This window comes from Solanum lycopersicum, chromosome 6 (genome assembly GCF_036512215.1).
Source record: "Solanum lycopersicum chromosome 6, SLM_r2.1".
NCBI lineage: Eukaryota > Viridiplantae > Streptophyta > Magnoliopsida > Solanales > Solanaceae > Solanum > Solanum lycopersicum.
The window spans coordinates 3,225,881-3,246,394 of NC_090805.1; the positions used below are offsets into that span (position 1 = coordinate 3,225,881).

Genomic DNA, 20,514 nt, shown 5'->3' on the forward strand with positions numbered 1-20,514 from the left:
CTAAATATCAGTGATAACCTTTTATAGCCATAAATGGATATTAAAAATACATGCACACTTATTAATAAGATTGCCTATTTTATTTTAATGAGAAAAGATAGAGTGAAATATTTATATTATTTAAGTAAGGTTCTAAAATTAAAAGACAATACTATCAAAATTATACAAGATTAAAAGCAATTACATATAAAATATAAATTGACAGATATATAATTTAAACACTGAACTTCATACATACATCTATTTCAAAAGCTCATAATAATAGCTAAAAGATTACAACACCACAATGAGTTTATTAGAAATGCAAAAGAAATTAGAAAAAACAATAATCTTCGTGATGGAGAATATATATCGAAAGAGATATGAGGACTTAGGCATGTTTAAAAAGAAGTCTTCAAGTTCTTCTCCTGATCTCATGTATTCTATTTTTTCATGTCTTTTTTGCATATCATAGATGGAATAGTTTTTGATTATCAGTTGAATGACAATTTCTTTCATTTTTCAATAATTATCACCTAGTTATTAAAAAGTAGTAAAAATGTTTGATCAAATTCTATATTTTTCAGTTCTAAATAATGGTCTTAATATGTAGATAGATGGAAAGATGAAAAATACAAATCATAGTTAGACTTAATAAGAGAATTAACATTACCACTAATAATTATTGCTTTGAACTTGGAGTCTAGTCTAGTTTGAATGAGTAAAAAAGATAAAAAATACAAATCATAGTTAGACTTAATAAGAGAATTAACATTACCACTAATAATTATTGCTTTGAACTTGAAGTCTAGTCTAGTTTGAATGAGTAATTAAAAAGATGAAAAACACAAATCATTGTAATTAGTAATAAATGAGACAATTACAAGTCATCTCAATAATTTATTACTAATTCATTCATATATAATAACACACTTCTAATATCATAGTAATAATAAGTCAAATAAATAAAATCAGTGGCATTAATCGAATAAATGCTGGGTCACTCTTTTCATATGCCAGTAATTATTCTAGAATATATATGTACAATTAAAATATATCTTTTCACATTCTAAACATTTAATTATTTGCTATATTTTAATTAAGAATTAATTTAAGGAAATGCAAAAGTCATCTACATTTTTATTAAAATGATAGAATTTAACATTTAACTAAATAATTAAATGCTTTTATAACACTTTAATTTATAGTAAGGGTAAAATTGTAATTCAACTTTTAACTTTTTTTGTTCCCTCTTATAATAATACTAGTTTCTGAGGACGTGCTTCGCACGTGATAAAATGTGAATTTTTATAGATACGTTAGAATGACTAAAGTTTCATAGAAATATATATGTAAATTGTAATGAATAATAAAATGTAACAATTACAAAATAAGAATAAAGACTTACACAATAAAACATTCAGAAAAAATTAAATTAAGAAGTCTAATGAAGAAAAAAAAAGACAAAAAGAAACAGATTTAAGAAAAAATATAATGTAGACATTATTCTTATAAGACTGGTGTATGTATAGATGAAAAAATAAGTACAAAATTGGTACATAACTCTCTGGGTTCTTATCGACTTCTTCCATATCCTATCAAAATTCAAGAGGCTTCTTCATCTACTTTAACTATAGAATAAAAATGATAGTCTAATAATCTTGGTAGGAGTTTCATGAGATAAAGAAGTTGAATTTATATAGATAGAATAGAAGGAATATCAAAAGAAATCTTAAAGTTTTAGTTTAAATATTTGGAGGTTATGAATATGAAAGATGAGAGTTATGAATATCAAGAGTTAAAAGTTGAATAAGTAATTAACAAATAGAATAAAAATGATAGTCTAATAATCTTGGTAGGAGTTTCATGAGATAAAGAAGTTGAATTTATATAGATAGAATAGAAGGAACATCAAAAGAAATCTTAAAGTTTTAGTTTAAATATTTGGAGGTTATGAATGTTAAAATATGAGAGTTATGAATATTAAGAGTATAAAAGTTGAATAAGTAATTAACAAATAATAATAAATAAATGAAGAATATGAAAAAAAAATTAAAATTAGCAAACCATGTAGAAAGAACAACTAAAGTTCTTATCACGTAATAAGTGTTAATAAATTTAAATTTGTGAAGATAGAGTCATTCTTTAATAATAGTCAAGAGGATAGTATCAATGTGTGTCTCCATTTTGCAGATTGTCGAGACCTTTTTTTTCAAAAAAATTATAATTATTATATACATATAGATTATAAATGATAAATATTAATTAATTAGATATTTAATTAGAAATTAATCTTAAAAAGTCTAAAAGTCATTAATATTTTAATTAAATTTATACAATTAAATATTTAAATATTTTATAATAATTTAATTTATAAAAGGGGTAAAATTGTAATTCAATTTTTAACTTTTTTTGTTCATGCTTTTAGTAATACTAGTCCTGGACATGTGCGTGTGTCTCATGTTAATCAACATATAACACAGACAAGTCCAGCATTTTCCAGAGACGTGGATCACAACAAGTCAATTGCCATGCACGACAAACTTTAGGAATTGCATATATCAACTGGAAAAGGCCAAAGGACAAGAATGCCATCACCAAGATATTAATATCAAGGACCTCACATCTCCTTCCAGAAGAATCTTCGTTTTCCATAGCAACAACTTCAATCTTTCTTTTTTTCTGAAACTCCATAAGTCTCCAATCTCCTAAACTCCTGCAGAAACAAGAAAGATTATTACTTCTCTAGATCCATGAATAATATATGAATTTCTGACTACTAGTCTTGGACACATGCGTTGCACGTGTGTCTCATGTTAATCAACATATAACACGGACAAGTCCAACATTTTTCAGAGATGTGGATCACAACAAGTTAATCGTCATGCACGACAAACTTGAGGAATTGCATATATCAACTGGAAAAGGCCAAAGGACAAGAATATCATCTCCAAAATATTAATATCAAAGTCCTCCCATCTCCTTACAGAAGAATCTTCTTTTTCCATAGCAATAACTTCAATCTTTCTTTTTTTCTGAAACTCCATAAGTCTTCAATCTCCTAAACTCCTGTAGAAACAAGAAAGGTTATTACTTCTCTAGATCCATGAAGAATATATGACTTTCTGACGTCAAATTCATGATGTTGATTGAACTTTTGTATCTTATCATGAAGAATAAGAAGTCAAGACCTGCAATACGATGAAATATAGAAGAGTGCACAAATACGTCTGAGGGGTGCTATGATGCCTAATATTTCAGAAACTAGGAATATATAACTTGGAACAGTTGGTTGCAGTTAACGACATAGAACTATGTTCTTGCTGGCATAGTTGATAGAAGTATCACATTTCCGATAAAATAATCATTACTAAAAGTAAAATTATACAAAAATGGAGGAAGTAACATTAATTTGCAGAAAAATTTCATGTAGAGGAAAATTGAATGTCCGAAACACGAGGGTTGAAAACTTGAAGGCTTGTTGTATGTTTTGAAGAGCAAGACAAGCACAAATTAAAGAAAAGTGGTATGGTCTTTTTGTACACATCCTCTCTAAGCAAATTCAATTTTTCAATACTACTTTACAATAACTAAATGAAGTTACATGTACATTGAGGATTCATATAGCTATTATTTTATGTACAAATTAAATCGTTCTATAAACAAAATGAAAATTCAATAAATGAAAACCAACCTTGGCAAATAGTTAAACATTAATAACAAGAAAACACACATTTTATCATACCACATTAAATTGCTAGTAATTGAAATATTTTAGAAACCTTGAATTCAGATCTATATAAGCAAGAATCAAATAACTAAAAAAAAGAGAAAAAATTTCACAAGATGTTTACCAAATTTTTTCAATACCCACAATAACTTTTATAATCAAGATGTGACATGAGTGAAGAATTAATCAGAAAAACAACCATGGAGAATGTAGGTAGAAGATAAGACAGAGAGAGATTAAGGACATGCCTTTAGATTGGTTAATCACTTCAATGTGCGTAAAAAATATTGGGTGAAATTGTGGGATGTTAGTGTGTTTTGATGTGGAGTGAGAGTCTTATATATACGAAATCTTGGTCAAATAAAAATTGAAATGTCATCCACCTGTAATTGATTCTGGTCAACAACCATTAATATTTTTTTCCTACTAGTTCTGGACACGTGCGTTGCACGTGTGTCTCATGTTAATCAACATATAACACAGACAAGTCCAGCATTTTCCTAAAACGTGGATCACAATAAGTCAATCGCCATGCATGACAAACTTGAGAAATTGCATATATCAACTGTAAAAGTCCAAAGGACAAGAATATCATTACCAAGATATTAATATCAAGGTCCTCCCATCTCCTTAAAGAAGAATCTTCGTTTTCCATAGCAACAACTTCAATCTTTCTTTTTTTCTGAAACTCCATTAGTCTCAATTCTCCTTAACTCCTGTAGAAACAAGAAAGGTTATTACTTCTCTAGATCCATGAAGAATATATGAATTTCTGACTACTAGTTCTGGACACATGCATTGCACGTGTGTCTCATGTTAATAAACACATAACACGGACAAGTTCGGCATATTCCAAAGACGTGGATCACAACAAGTCAATCGCCTTGCACGACAAACTTGAGGAATTGCGTATATCAACTGGAAAAGGCCAAAGGACAAGAATATTATCACCAAGATATTAATATCAAGATCCTCACATCTCCTTACAGAAGAATCTTCGTTTTCCATAGAAACAACTTAAATCTTTCTTTTTTTCTGAAAATCCATAAGTCTTCAATCTCCTAAAAACCTGTAGAAACAAGAAAGGTTATTACTTCTCCAGATCCATGAAGAATATATGAATTTCTGACGTCAAATTGATGATGGTGATTGAATTTTTGTATCACATCATAAAGAATAAAAAGTCAAGCCCTGCAATACGATGAAATATAGAAGATTGCACAAATATGTTTGAGGGGTACTATGATGCCTAATATTTCAGAAACTAGGAATATATAACCTGGAATATTTGGTTGCAGTTAACGACATAGAACTATGTTCTTGCTGGCATAGTTGATAGAAGTATCACATTTCCGATAAAATAATTATTACTACAAGCAAAATCATACAAAAATGGAGGAAGTAACATTGATTTGCAGAAAAATTCCATGTAGAGGAAAATTTGATGTCTGAAACACAAGGGTTTAAAACTTGAAGGCTTGTTGTATGTTTTGAAGAGCAAGACAAGTACAAATTAAAGAGAAGTGGTATGGTCCTTTTGTACACATCCTCTCCAAGCGAATTCAAATTTTCAATACTACTTTACAATAACTAAATGAAGTAATATGTGCATTGAGGATTCATATATCTATTATTTTATGTACAAATCAGATTGTTCTATAAACAAAATGAAAATTCAATAAATGAAAACCAACCTTGGCAAATAGTTAAACATTAATAATAAGAAAACACACATTTTATCATACCACATTAAATTGCTAGTAATTGAAATATTTAGAAAACCTTGAATTCAGATCTATATGAGCAAAAATCAAATTGTTAAAAAAGAGAAAAAAAATTTCACAAGATGTTTACCGAATTTTTTCAACACCCACAATCACTTTTGTAATCAAGATGTGACATGAGTGAAGAATTAATCAGAAAAACAACCATGGAGAATGTAGGTAGAAGATAAGACAGAGAGAGATTAAGGACATGCCTTTAGATTGTTTAATCACTTCAATGTGCGCAAAAAATATTGGGTGAAATTGTGGGATGTTAGTGTGTTTTGATGTGGAGTGAGAGTCTTATATATACGAAATCTTTGTCAAATAAAAATTGAAATGTCATCCACCTGTAATTGATTCTGGTCAACAACCATTAATCTATTTTTTCTACTTGTCCCGGACACGTGCGTTGCACGTGTGTCTCATGTTTATCAACATATAACACAGACAAGTCCAGCATTTTCCAGAGATGTGGATCACAACAAGTCAATCGCCATGCAAGACAAACTTGAGGAATTGCATATATCAATTGGAAAAGGCCAAAGGACAAGAGTATCATCACCAAGATATTAACATCAAGGTCCTCCCATCTCCTTACAGAAAAATCTTCGTTTTCCATAGCAACAACTTAAATCTTTCCTTTTTTTTCTGAAACTCCACAAGTCTTCAATCTCCTAAACTCCTGTAGAAATAAGAAAGGTTATTACTTCTCTAGATCCATGAAGAATATATGAATTTCTGCCGTCAAATTGATGATGCTGATTGAATTTATGTATCACATCATGAAGGATAAAAAATTTAAGCCCTGCAATACGATGAAATATAAAGAGTGCACAAATACGTCATAGGGGTATTATGATGCCTAATATTTCAGAAACTAGAAATATATAACCTGGAACAGTTGGTTACAGTTAACGACATAAAACTATGTTCTTGCTGGCATAGTTGATAGAAGTATCACATTTTCGATAAATAATCATTACTAAAAGCAAAATCATACAAAAACAGAGGAAGTAACATTGATTTGCAGAAAAATTTCATGTAGAGGAAAATTGGATGTTCGAAACACAAGGTTTGAAAAGTTGATGGCCTGTTGTATGTGTTGAAGAGCAAGACAAGTACAAATTAAAGAGAACTGGTATGGTCCTTTTTTACACATCCTCTATAATTGAAATCAAATTTTTCAATACTACTTTACAATAGCTAAATGAAGTGATGTACATTGAGGATTCTATAGCTATTATTTTATGTGCAAATTAAATCATTACATAAACAAAATGAAAATTCAATAAATCAAAACCAAACATTTGAAATAGTTAAACACTAATAACAAGAAAACACACAATCTATCATACCACATTAAATTACTAGTAATTGAAATATTTAGAAAATCTTGCATTCAGATCTATATGAGCAAAAATCAAATAGCTAAAAAAGAAAAAAAATTACAAGATGTACACCGAATTTTTTCAACACCCACAATAACTTTTGTAATCAAGATGTGACATGAGTAAAGAATTAATTAGAAAAACAACCATGGAGAATGTAGGTAGAAGATAAGACAGAGAGAGATTTAGGACATGCCTTTAGATTGTTTAGTCACTTCAATGTGCGTAAAAAATATTGGGTGAAATTGAGGGATGTTAGTGTGTTTTGATAATGAGCGAGAGTCTTAAATATACGAAATCTTGGTCAAATAGAAATTGAAATGTCATCCACCTATAATTGATTCTGGTCAACAACCATTAATATTTTTTTCCTACTAGTTCTGGACACGTGCGTTGCACATGTGTCTCATGTAGTCCATGTTGACTCATTTGAATATATATATATATATATATATATATACCCAAAATAATTTAATAAGTTAAGTTAGGCTTGCACAATGTTTAGAGAGTCTATTGTTTGTATTTTAAAGAACAAATATGTGGTATAGATGCAACAAACATTATGATATATTTATATTTAATATAATATTTATTACGATTATTATTATATTTAATTTTGTCTTTCACAAAATTATTATATTAGTATGTAATAAAATGATTATCGCTTTTGAAGGCCCTCAATATGATGATGGATTGCTAGAAATTTGATATTAAAGAATGATATATATACATGTGCATATAGGAATAAACTCTTATTTATCTATAGCAAATTTATAAGTGGTTAGATATTTGAAATGTTATTTCTCGTATACTCAGGTATAAGATAATTCTGTTGAATTTCATTTGCCCTAAATTTCTTATCATAAATAGGTTTTTCTTTTAGAAAAAGGTTTTGGATTGACTAATCTTTTTTCTTGTAGGAAAATGCTTAGTAGTCTATAAATAGAGGCATGTTCCTTCTAACTTAATCAACATTCACAATGTAGTCTTAAGGGTTTTGACAACCTCCCATGTATTCCGAGTGAATTGGTTGAGGTTGTTTCTCTCAGTATTTTGCACTCTCATATTTATAGTGGATTGTTCATCTCCTTTGTGGACGTAGGTCGATTGACTGAACCACATTAAAACTTTGTGTATTTTTGTATATTTCTCGTTGTCTTCTTACTCGTGGTTTTTTGAGGTTTACTTTGCTAGCTTCCGTGTTTACACCTGCTTATTTCTGATACTAACAAGTGGTATCAGAGCCAGATTTAATGATGGAGTCAGGTTTTGTGGTTCGATTAACGATGATTGAACCAGGTTAGAAAGAGGTGTTCATCTTGACGGGTGTAGTTCTAGCCGCATCCTTTTTGACAGTAATGAAGATTTTGTTGGAGAAATCTTTTCAGAGTGGTTCTCTGTGTTGAGACATAAATTTTGCAAAGGAGATTATGGAGAGGAGAAGCAAGTTGTTGAAGATTAAGTCAAGAAAGTGGACAAATTTATTTTGTCAAAAATTCAGGCCAAGGGGGAGATTCGTTGGGTTTTATTTGCCCTAAATTTCTTACCATAAATAGATTTTCCTTTTAGGAAAAGGTTTTGGATTGACTAATTCTTTTTATGGTAGGAAAATGTTAAGGACTCTATAAATAGAGGAATGTTCCTTCTAACTTAATCAGCATTCACAATGTAATCTTAATGGCTTTGAGAGTTTTGGTTAGCGGGAGAATTTATGGGTCACAAGCTTGATACGTTATCACTTGTGTGAATCTCCCATGTATTCCAAGTGAATTGGTTGAAGTTGTTTCCCTCTGTATTTTGTACTCTCATATTTATAGTGGATTGCTCATCTCCTTTGTGGACGTAGGTCGATTGACCGAACCACGTTAAATCTTTTTATCTTTTGGTATATTTCTCGTTGTCTTCTTATTCGTGGTCTTTTGAGGTTTGCTTTGCTAGCTTCCACGTTTATACCTGCTTATTTCCGGTCCTAACAAATTCCTCATTTTAAACTATAACCCCCTTCTTAACTTCACAAAATTAAATCGTTAATGAGTGACACCCCTTCAATATTTATGATGTCATAATGATCCAACACTTGAAAGCTGTAAAAGTTATTTAAAACTCTCATCTCAGATTGCAGATTTGTTAATTTGGAGAATCATAGTTAAAGGATGAATTTTAAGAAATTGTTAGATTAGTTTAATTTTAATTATATTTCTATTTTATAAAGTTTGTATTGAACTACTAATAGATGTTAAAATTGAAACATGATTATCGTGTTATGTTTTGTAAGAACTATATTTAATCAAATAAAATAATTAAAAAATTCTTTATAATGAGATTTAAGAATAATAGAAAATTTTAAATTGCACTTGAAAAAATCCTTTCTTAATCATGAATACGAGCTTACTATTTAAATCACGAACGACGATTTCTCATTGCCTATTTAATAATAGATTCCTCAAATAGAAACTTAAACACATTATACAATCTACAAGCTATAATTTTCTTTAAATTGAAAATTGTCAAACCAAAAATAATATAACATGCAACCAAAGCTAAAAAAAATTAATTAACATTGCATCAAACGGTTGGTAAGATGTGAATTACACTCCTCTAGTGGTATATTGTGTTAGCTGTTGAGTATATATATTAGATCAAAACATCTTCAATTACAAACTTCGATTGCAATTTCTTAATAATTCTCTTTTGATCTCATGACAAGTTAAAAACAACAGGAAAAAATATAATATTTAATATGATAATAATGATTTTTTTAAATAAGAGTAATTATACATAAAACGAGTAACTTATCTAAAGCATGAATATAATATGGAAATTAAAATTGATTTCAACCTTCAGGAAGACTTGAACATCCGTTTTCTCGTTGTAAACTACATTAGAAGATCTAACAATTTGTATACATTTCCTTTCAATAAACAACAAATGAAGATAAGGAGAATTAGTAATCATGTTATGAACGAAAGCTAAAAGTGATTTAAATATATACTAAAGGATAAAAATAATAGAAATATAGACATTTTTTTATTTCTTTCAAACTGTACCTAAATATCTTCAAAGTGTATAGATTGTTGTGTCAAATACCACAATTTATAGGATATCTTTGAGTAAAATCAAAAGGTCTCATAACTATGCCATCAACTTCTTGAGTGTGGGAAGATTATGAAGGTGTGAAGATTGATGATGAGATAGTAGAGGTGTGGTATTAATACACATTATGACAAAATTACACCTAAAACTGATCAGATAGAGAAATGAAAAGTTTCTCTAATACCTTTTCGTAATAACTTTATAATTAATTATTGTTACAACTATTCATTCTCCTACTTTATTTTAACAATAAGTGAATCAACTTAATTAGCAATTTAAGCATATTTAATATTTAATTAATTAGATATTTTTATAATATTTTAATTTAGTATAGGGATAAAAAGGTAATTCAACTTTTCAACTTGAGGCTTCCCACTTTTAATATATACTAGATTTAGGAACGTGTGTTGCACGTTTATCCCAAGATACTTCATATAAATTTTGTATCGTAAAATTTATCATTGTTTTGGAAAAAAACTACATATATCTTCATAGTAAAAATATTATATCTTTAATTATAAAATTGACTAAAAGTGCATAAAGTAAAAATAACTATCACACAAATTTAATATTCCAATGAAGATATTAAAATACAACATGATAGGTTAATGTAAACAAAGCAACAGGCCATAGTAAATTATTAATAACAATAACACAACAATAGAAAGTACGTTGTACAATAACAAGAAGCAAGAAACATAAATGTTAAACTAAATAAACAAAAAGAGATGAGAAAAGAGAGCATAGAGATTTTCTCATTTTTTTCAATTGGTTTAAGTTTATATATTATTGTGTGAAATGTCACTATTTATTATTGTATAACATTGAGAAGTACAAAGAGTTGTCATAAATAAATATTAATCCATTTGAGATTATCGATGAGAAATGAGAGTAATGAAGTAATGAACATAATGAATATAATTAGTGAGAGTCACATACATTTACAAGTTGATGGTAAGTTATGTATACTAATATGATGATTTACTATTTAATATTTAATATTAATATTTAATTTATTAAACAATTTATAAAATTTAAATGTACTGTGTAAATAAAACTGTAATCTAAGAATAAAATATATATATAATTCAAATATACTAAATCTGTAATGGAAAATCATTATGACTAAGTATTAAAAAATTTATAAGAAAATACACCATTCAATCAATACATTCTTAAAATAAAATTACAAATACAAAAAAAAAATATCAAATATGGAAGTAAGTTTAGCACAAGGCTACCAACAAAAATGCAAATTGATAATGTAAATTGAAGACATTCCTTTCCCTATTTTTAAGACATTTCTTTCCCTGTTTTTTATTGATAATGCAAATTGAAAAAAAGTTATAGTAATAAACATTCAACCTTTGACCATAAAAAAAAAGTTATAAGTTTTGGAAGAGAAGTTAACGAAAGCGACATTCAACTACATAAATGGAGGGGTCTTATCATAGTTCTAATCTCGGCAAATTACAAAAACAAATACATCAAACTCCGATATTCTAGTAATTGAAGTGTTATTCATCCTTATAATCACATTACGCCTTGTAATCTTGACAGAAATCCTCTTTGCCTTGAAATTTTCTTCACTTGATTAAAGCTTCTCTAGTCTTCCACACACAAAAATTGTATCACATATAAATCTTTCTATGAAAAAAAAATTCATAGAAAGATTTGTATTTATAGGGAAAAAATATAGTTTTGGAATATGAAGATTCACTTACAAAGTTGAAAGGTCAAGTATTATTACAAATTAAAGACAAATATTAATTAAAAATATAAATTAATTTGGAAGATGAAGCACATACATGTATCTATTCAAAGGGACAACTCTTATTTTTAATTTTTGTTCTATTTAATTTACTCACATGTGTATACCAATTAAATAAAAATATTATAGAAATTCTACTATTTACTATTTAATTAATTATTTATTTAATAACATTTGAATTTAGCATAAGGGGTAAAATTTTAATTCAACTTTTCTACTTTGGAGCTTTCCACTTATAATAATACTAGTTCTGGAAGTATCTTGCACGTTTGACCTCTGTTACTGTTATATGTCTTTTTGTGCATATAAAATAAACTTTTTTTAGTGTTTACTTTTTGCCTAGAACTTAAATATCAACATTTTTTTTTTGTGAATGATGAGAAACTTGTAAGGCTAGAACTAAGCCCCAAGGCTGAAATTCTTTGGATATAAATACTCCAACAATCATTAAAAATAAAAAAATTAATGAAGGACACAAACCAATAAGAAAAATACTGACCAATAAAAAAATATTACCAGAACTATTAGATTATGTGTTTCTCTAACAACCATGAAAATAAAAATGAACGAATGCACAAATCAATAAGAAAAATAGTGACCAATAAAAAATACTCCTTACAGAAGAACTATTAGATGATGAAAACAAAGTGTTGTGGATTAATATTTTTTATCCAATTTATAAAGGGAGAAATTAAGTATATGAAAGGTTTGTGCATGAATGTGTCAAATGGTAGAAGCTAAAAAGTTTTAACAACCAAATTCATTAAGAAATGGAAAATGATAAGTTGTAACATCTAATCATGTATTTGGTCTAGTTTAATTGTCATTATTGATTTGATCTTAAAAATTAGTAAAAGATTTTTTAATTTAAAAAATTGGTGAAGGACATTTTTGTAATCTAACTTTAAACGTAAAATCTTCCAACTTATAATAATACTAGATAGTTTAGGACCGTGCGTAGCACGTTTATCCCAAGATACTTCATATAAATTTTGTATTATAAAATTCATCATTGTTTCGATAAATACTACATATATCTTCCTAGTAAAAATATTATATCTTTAACTATAAAATTGACTAAAAGTGCATAAAGTAAAAGTAACTATCACACAAATTCAATATTCAAATGAAGATATTAAAATACAACATGATAGGTTAATGTATATAAAGCAACAGGCCATAGTAAATTATCAATAATAATAACACAACAATAGAAAGTATGTTGTACAATAACAAGAAGCAAGAAACATAAATATTAAAGTAAATAAATAAAAAGAGACGAGAAAAGAGAGCATAGAGATTTTCTCATTTTTTTTCAATTGGTTTAAGTTTATATATTATTGTGTGAAATGTCACTATTTATTATTGGATAGCATTGAGGAATACAAAGAGTTGTCATAAATAAATATTAATCCATTTGAGATTATCGATGAGAAATGAGAGTAATGAACATAATGAATATAATTAGTGAGAGTTACATACATTTACAAGTTGATGGTAAGTTATGTATACTAATATGATGATTTACTATATAATATTTAATATTAATATTTAATTTATTAAATAATTTATAAAATTTAAATGTACTATGTAAATAAAACTGTAATCTAAGAATAAAATATATAAAAGAATTTAAATATATTAAATTTGTAATGGAAAATCATTAAGACTAAGTATTAAAAAATTCATACGAAAATACACTATTGAATCAAATGCATTCTTAAAACGAAAATACAAATACAAAGAAAAAATATCAAATATAGGAGCAAGTTTAGCATAAGGCTACCAACGAAAAATGCAAATTGAAGACATTCCTTTCCCTTTTTTTAAGACATTTCTTTCCCTATTTTTTATTGATAATGCAAATTGAAAAAATGCTATTGTAATAAACATTCAACCTTTGACCATAAAAAAAAATTACAAGTTTTGGAAGACAAGTTAACGAAAGCGACATTCAACTACATAAATGGAGGGGTCTTATCATAGTTCTGATCTCGACAAATTACAAAAACAAATACAACAAACTCCGATATTCTAGTAATTGAAGTGTTATTCATCCCTATAATTACATTACACCTTGTACTCTTGACACAAATTCTCTTTGCCTTGAAATTTTTTTCACTTGATTAAAGCTTTTCATAGAAAGATTTATATTTATAGGAAAAAAAATATAGTTTTGGAATATGAAGATTCACTTACAAAGTTGAAAGGTCATGTATTATAACAAATTAAAGTCAAATATTAATTAAAAATATAAATTAATTTGGAAGATAAAACACATACATGTATCTATTCAAAGGGATAGCTCTTATTTTTAACTAGGGAACATATCCGCGCTTCGCACGCGGATTAATTAATATGTGGTAGGAAGTTATTTCTTGTGGATGTATTATATGATTATATTATTTGAGCATATCATTTTGTTTTCATTTGAAATGATCATACATGAGAATAATACATCGTTAATGAATAAATTTAGAATATATACTTTGTTAAAAAGTTTTTTTTTATTGCTAAAATATATATGATTTACATCAAATACGGCATATCATTATTTATTAGATGATAGTTAGAGAATATATTTTCTGATCATAATTTATATTGATTATTTGGGGGCGATCCTTATTTGTCTTATCCATTGTAGTATTTCTGTATAAGTTTCACGAATGGAAAGAAGGTTAATGTTGAACGATGATGTTTTTAACCTTAGAAACTAAAATAAATAAATAAAAAACACTTGTTTTTGCGAAGGTGAGTACTCTAACTTCTGAGACAGATTAACTTTTAAGAATCACTGAAAATATCATGTTTAGTTGCACTCATCATGTCGAGCTCCAACATAGAGAATCCAAATAAGTAATAACGCATAAAATATAACACAACTCCTCCCATTTCCATCTTGTTAAGCATGAATAGGTCTTTGCAATACTCAATGCAGTTCACTTAATAAGATTCCTTGTTGCCTTTCCTATCCGACTGCCTGATTTTTTTTAATAGTCTGCAATATGTTGTTATCCTCTTCAACAACATAAACCCAAAATTGATTGTAACAACAACTACTTATACGTGTTTAGTCTTCGTCTTAAGGCAACTTATAGGCAACTTATGGAAGACAATTATAAGAACTAAGTCATCCATGAGTCAACACCTACTTGAAACTATTCCTCAAATGCAACTGGCGGAAGGAAATTACAAGTAACTAAGTTATTTTGTTCGGAAGTTATCTCGTGGATGGGGTGGATACCATCATTTGACAGGTGTATAAATACATAAAGCATCTCCTCTTCAACAACACAAATCCAAAAGTGAATGTGACATCAAATACCTCTATGTGTTAAGTTTTATAGTTAAAGACAACTTACGAAAGACAATTTTAAGAAACTAAGTCATCCATGGTTAAATATCCACTTAAATTATAATTTACTGATAAATAATATGCAGCTCTATATATTCTCATGTATTTAACACTTCCCATTCTAATTTAATGAAAAACTACCAGCCGGGAAGAATTAACTCATCTATATTTTTATTTCTGAAGTTATCTTCTTTATTTGCTCACGATATAGAAGTACCCTTCACTGAAATTTTGATATATAGCTTGCAGGCCTCTTTTGTGGGCTAACTAAGCTTGCTTATATGTCATAGTTATCCCATACTCTATTTTAATTTTGCAATAATAAGTGGCTGTAAAATGAATAGTAGGAAAGAGTACATTCTGTACGTACGGCTAGATAGCAAGCACCAAAGAAATGAATTGTGCAACATGGAAATTGATATAGGGATATATAATTGAAGAAGAAACAGATTCGATTTTGTTGACAGTGACATCATATGCAAACAATGAAATAGATTAATAATATAAGTTGTCTAAGGTTGGATAAAACCATACAAGTATGAAAATATCACTACGGACAACATGGAGCTACTTATTAAACTAAACTTAAAATGGTAAAAGGACGAAATAACTTAACTAAGCTCAAATGTGGCTAGTTATTATACTAAAGTGTAAATTATAAAAGGACGAAACAACTAAACTTAGCCCAAAAAACAGAAAACAATCAGAAGCAACAATTATCCCTCTACATCTTCAACTTATTTGTGTGATGAACACTTATTCCTCGTCATTTATGACCAACAATTATCCCTTTACTTCTTGACCTTATTTGTGTCTTGAATGCTTAATTCCTCATCATCTATGATTAGGTTTCTTCGTTTTCTACTCTTAGCACCATTAGTTACATGTACTTCATCCTCATAATCTTCCAAGTCAGTCAATAACACATCAACAGATACCTGATTGTTCTTCAAAAAGTAAATTTATCAACATATTTATTAAACATGTTAATCCTTAAAATTATTTGAATTTTAACATTAAATGTAATTACCATCTGTTTGGTCAATCCGTTGGTTCCCTATATACACCTCAATGTCAAAGTATTCAGGGTCATTATTTTTAAAATAGTTGTTAGGATCGCGCGATGCGCAAACATGTTGAGAGACTAAATTAAGATTACAATCATATAATCCCTAAATCATTCGTTCTTTAAACCCCGAAACTGAAATCTATTAAATTAAGAAGACCCACCAGAGAACTCACACAAAAGTAAGTGGTAATGTAGAAACACTGATATGAAACAAGATGCTAGAATATGTACATCAAACCTACTAAAAATGGTGAGCAACACAGAGCATACCTCAACAGGCCATCCATCCACCACAAATACATCTAATGAGTACCCATCAATTGTTGAGAAAACATGAGCTTCTCGGATATTAATCCCTATGTCAGAAAGTAAAGCAGAGAGCTAGAATAGGAAGCAGTTAGTTAAAGAACATGACATCACATTAATCAAGGAAAAAGAATTATAGCCAAAGCCAAATGAATACAATTCCAAGGAAAAGAATTATAATCATCGATCTCAACATAACATTATCCAAAACCGCCAGGATATAGGCATTCAAAGAAGACTTTTAGCATGAAGATCATGTTCTCAACATAACATAATTTGATTCTTCAAATTTACAAAGTGAATAAAGACAATCAGTGTCGGTAGAAACTACAAGAATAAGAAAAAAAATCTCAAAAAACTACAAAAGAGAAGCAAAAAAGAAAATGAACAAATTATTATTTTTATTTGGTTTGCCCTTACCTATACTTCGAAAACCACAAGCTATTTTTAGGCTTTTAGCGTCATTGATCCAGTATTATGTTATTAGCCCAAACCAAATTTGAACAAAAAACAAAAATCAAATCTGTTATGGCTTTTCAGTAGGTGCAGCATTTATTAGAACAACGTTATTATTATTATTTGATACTCCTCAAAATAATTTGATTTGTAATTTTACAATCGTCCCATTTGTCTTTCCTTGCACACTATCTAGAATATAACTTTTGGAAGAGGGTGAATGTTTGTTGAGAATACTATTCCACAGAATCTTATTAGATTTAGGAAGAGATTAGTAATGGAAGAAATTTTGTAGTCTCTTTCGATTTAAATAAGCTGCCTTGGAAGCAAAACAGACTTGTGACTTGTCTTTATTGGAGCACTCTTGGTATATATATATATGCGTGTTGAATCAGTGACGAATCTAAAATTTAGAGTAGCAGGTTCTGTTCTTAATCCGTTAATCGTATCTGTGTTATTCCTCCCCATCCATATTAATAATCAGAGCTACACGTATGCAGCAGATTCTGAATCAGTTGTTGGGATTGAAGTTAACACAGTATGATATGCTTTGTACATTTTTTTTATTAGGACTTACATACATCTTGTAAATTACTAATTTCCTAGAGTACTTTGTTGTACTGAATTTCATAGAATACTTTTTTGTTCAGAGTACAATACAGTAAGAGATGGTTTTATGAGGGAACAAATATTAGGTTCATCACTATTTTTCGCGCATATATATGTGTATGAATGGACGTTATGATAACTTGATTATGAAGATAGCAAGACAATGTTCTAACTTAATTTGCAGCTTCTTGAGCGTGAGAACTCATGGTTCTCAACTCACTTCATAGACTATTGTTATTATGCATTGTGTGTGTCTGATATATTATCATTATCTCCCCTATTATTATTATTATTATTATTATTATGTGTCGTCACTCTTTTCTTTATTAACCAGAAAAATACAAACATGCTCAGAATAGGCCAAACTTCTTAAGGCCAGAAACTCTCAGACAGAGATGTGGACAGCTTTAAAAGTTAAGAATACAAAGTACTGCATAGTAAAAAAAGACCATCTACTTTTTAAAAAAAAAATGGATGCATTTTGGCAGTTGTCTATCTCAAACTATATAATTCATATAACCAAGAATTGTAAAGATGAAATAAAATTAATCGATTAGTAGTCTAAACGAAAATTGTTGTTATTTGACTTACTTATGCTAAGAATTTCCATTTTCTTATGGAAATTTGGCCGACTCACACAAATTCACTCTTTGAATTACTTTTTGAGTTACTTTTTGGGTTGAGTTATTTATCTTCACACTATATTGTATGATGTTTGAGTTAGATCCATCCCAATTATTTGTTCATTAATGTTGGCCCTGTATTATACTGTCCAAGCTCAAGTTAACGACTCCAAAAAAGTGTTTAGAAATTTTTGAAACGCAACTCGGCAATACTTTACCACTACAATAAATATGTCAATGCAGATGACGTTTTAATTTGAAATGGTCTTGAATAAAGACATTGCTATAATTTACAGATAGAATTAAAGATGAAACACAGACACTCCAATGTCAAAAAATTCAGAAAAATAAATGAAAACATATAGAAAAACTCTGCTTTAACATTTTTAGGCCACAAAGGTGAAGCCATATCAATGATTATATACCTTCAACATCAAGCAATACGCCACAATTGGGTTATACATTGAAGAAAATAGAAATCCAACTAAGAGTTCACACACTTGCAATATATATTTATGAAAAGTTTAGACAAATACATCAAAAAATATTCAGATAAAATACCTGAACTTCCAATTCTTCATGCAAATAAGCCAACATCACAATTTCCAAGTTTGTCAAGATTTGGGTGATCTACCACTCCCAGAAATTGCACTTCTGCTACCCATTATTTATGACCCTACATAACAATTAGAGGATCAACACAAAACTACAGTTTTCAATAAGATAAAAAAACTTAAGTAATTTAGCTTCCAAAATAGAAGAGTACAGATTTAAGTTCGCAAAATCTAGAAAAGCAAGTCACATCAACCATAACTTGTTGCCAAGTAATGCCGAAATCCACAACTTCCAACGAATGGAAGAAAGTACAAATATTGCCAATGTTTTCATGGTGCTCGTTACACTTTACGGACATTTATTTTCTGTTTAACAAATTTTTACTTGAAAGGGGAGCTTCTCATATAATCAAATCAAGTTTGTACAAACTGCTAGCCATACTGAAAGGATCCACATTTGAGCGGCAATTAAATGATCAAGCGGAAACTAACATAACAAAAAGTGAGTTGGAAATAGTATTTACAGCAAAGTGCAATGAGCAAACATACATGCAAATGGAACAAAAAAGGTGTGTGTGTGTCAAAGATATTGGAATATAGCTTGAACCATGTTTTATCAGTCCAAAGCAATGTCTCCCCTGCAATTTTATCACACTTGTTCATTCGTACAGTCCAAAGAAATGCAGCCACAGTCATTTAGATTAGCTCCAATATCATTTTTCTCTTTTCCTTCTTACCAGATTGAAGAACTCTTATTTTAATAGCCCTATTTTAAAATCAAACACAGACCCATCCAAATCTTATATACACCTCAATGTCAAAGTATTCAGGGTCAATTACGCACCTTCTTATGTATGTTAAAGATCAATTAGATGGTTAAAATATGTAAGCAAAATAATTTCTAATGAATTCCCATTTAGTAGCACCTAAGATTAACTATCATAAAAGTATCTAACAATTATTTTGTAAGAAGATGACATAATCAAACTAATTAAAATAAGATGAGTGACTTACTAATTTGTAACAATGTAGAGTTTCCCTTTTTTCCCGGTTCGCACAAGCTTTCCATATCACCGATTCCATATAAACAACCAACCACATCTACAGATGAGGAAGACGTTTTGCTAAAAATGAGGTAGTCAATTAAAATTTTTCGTGAAACACACTATATATAAATATCGACTTGATAAAACACTATTATTTTATATATATAAGAAGAATTAGGATATGAAAGGCCACAAAAATCAATTAAGATTAATACAAATTAAAAACATGACAATTACAAATCATGAAGATCAAAACAGAAACCTTACATCAAAACATAATACATACCTTATGAAACTTATGAAGTTGGGAAGGAGAAGATTGGCTACTTACTTATGAAGTTGGGAGGGAGAAGATAGCCATTTGTGCTGTATTTAGCTGAAAATAACGACCCAAATTCTTGAAATTGCTCACCAACGGGTGCAGAAAAGAATGAGCCAATTCTCTTGCTAATTCTTGGAGTTGAGTATGAGCTAGAGATGGAGATCGAATTTGGGCGATAAACAGAAGGTGTTAATATGGAGATAGATTTAGGAAGATTTAGAAACGATTTGAAAACGGAACGAACCATATGGATTCTTAAAATTAGCGTTGGTAATCAAACCTTCTGAGGAGGATGAGAACATAAAAGGAGGATTTGGCCTGCATTCTTAAACTATGCCCAAGGATGATATTGTTGCCGTTTGCCTTCTGTAATGTATTAAATTGGATGATTAAGAAGATGTTAGTGGGGGCTAGTTAATTAATTATTGCTATTTAGTGTGATCTTTT

General features: G+C 28.8%; 1 protein-coding gene across 8 annotated transcripts; it reads right to left on the minus strand.

Annotated features, from left to right (window-relative positions):
- Positions 1-15,557: 15,557 nt before the first annotated feature.
- On the minus strand, positions 15,558-20,478 carry LOC101262118 (serine/threonine-protein kinase STY17-like). Of its 8 annotated transcripts, none has more exons than XM_069299026.1 (6): positions 20,348-20,478; positions 20,077-20,216; positions 19,714-19,800; positions 18,707-18,821; positions 16,422-16,532; positions 15,558-16,020 (listed from the first exon to the last, which is right to left on the minus strand). In XM_069299026.1, exons 4-6 carry the CDS (start codon positions 18,740-18,742, stop codon positions 15,874-15,876), a joined length of 294 nt encoding a protein of 97 aa, XP_069155127.1. In that variant the 5' UTR covers positions 18,743-18,821; positions 19,714-19,800; positions 20,077-20,216; positions 20,348-20,478; the 3' UTR covers positions 15,558-15,873. The 8 variants fall into 8 exon arrangements, with proteins under 8 accessions (XP_069155127.1, XP_069155123.1, XP_010321858.1 ...); XM_069299022.1 differs by having other exon boundaries at positions 15,558-16,029; XM_010323556.4 differs by having other exon boundaries at positions 20,077-20,442.
- Between the last annotated feature and the right edge of the window lie 36 nt (positions 20,479-20,514).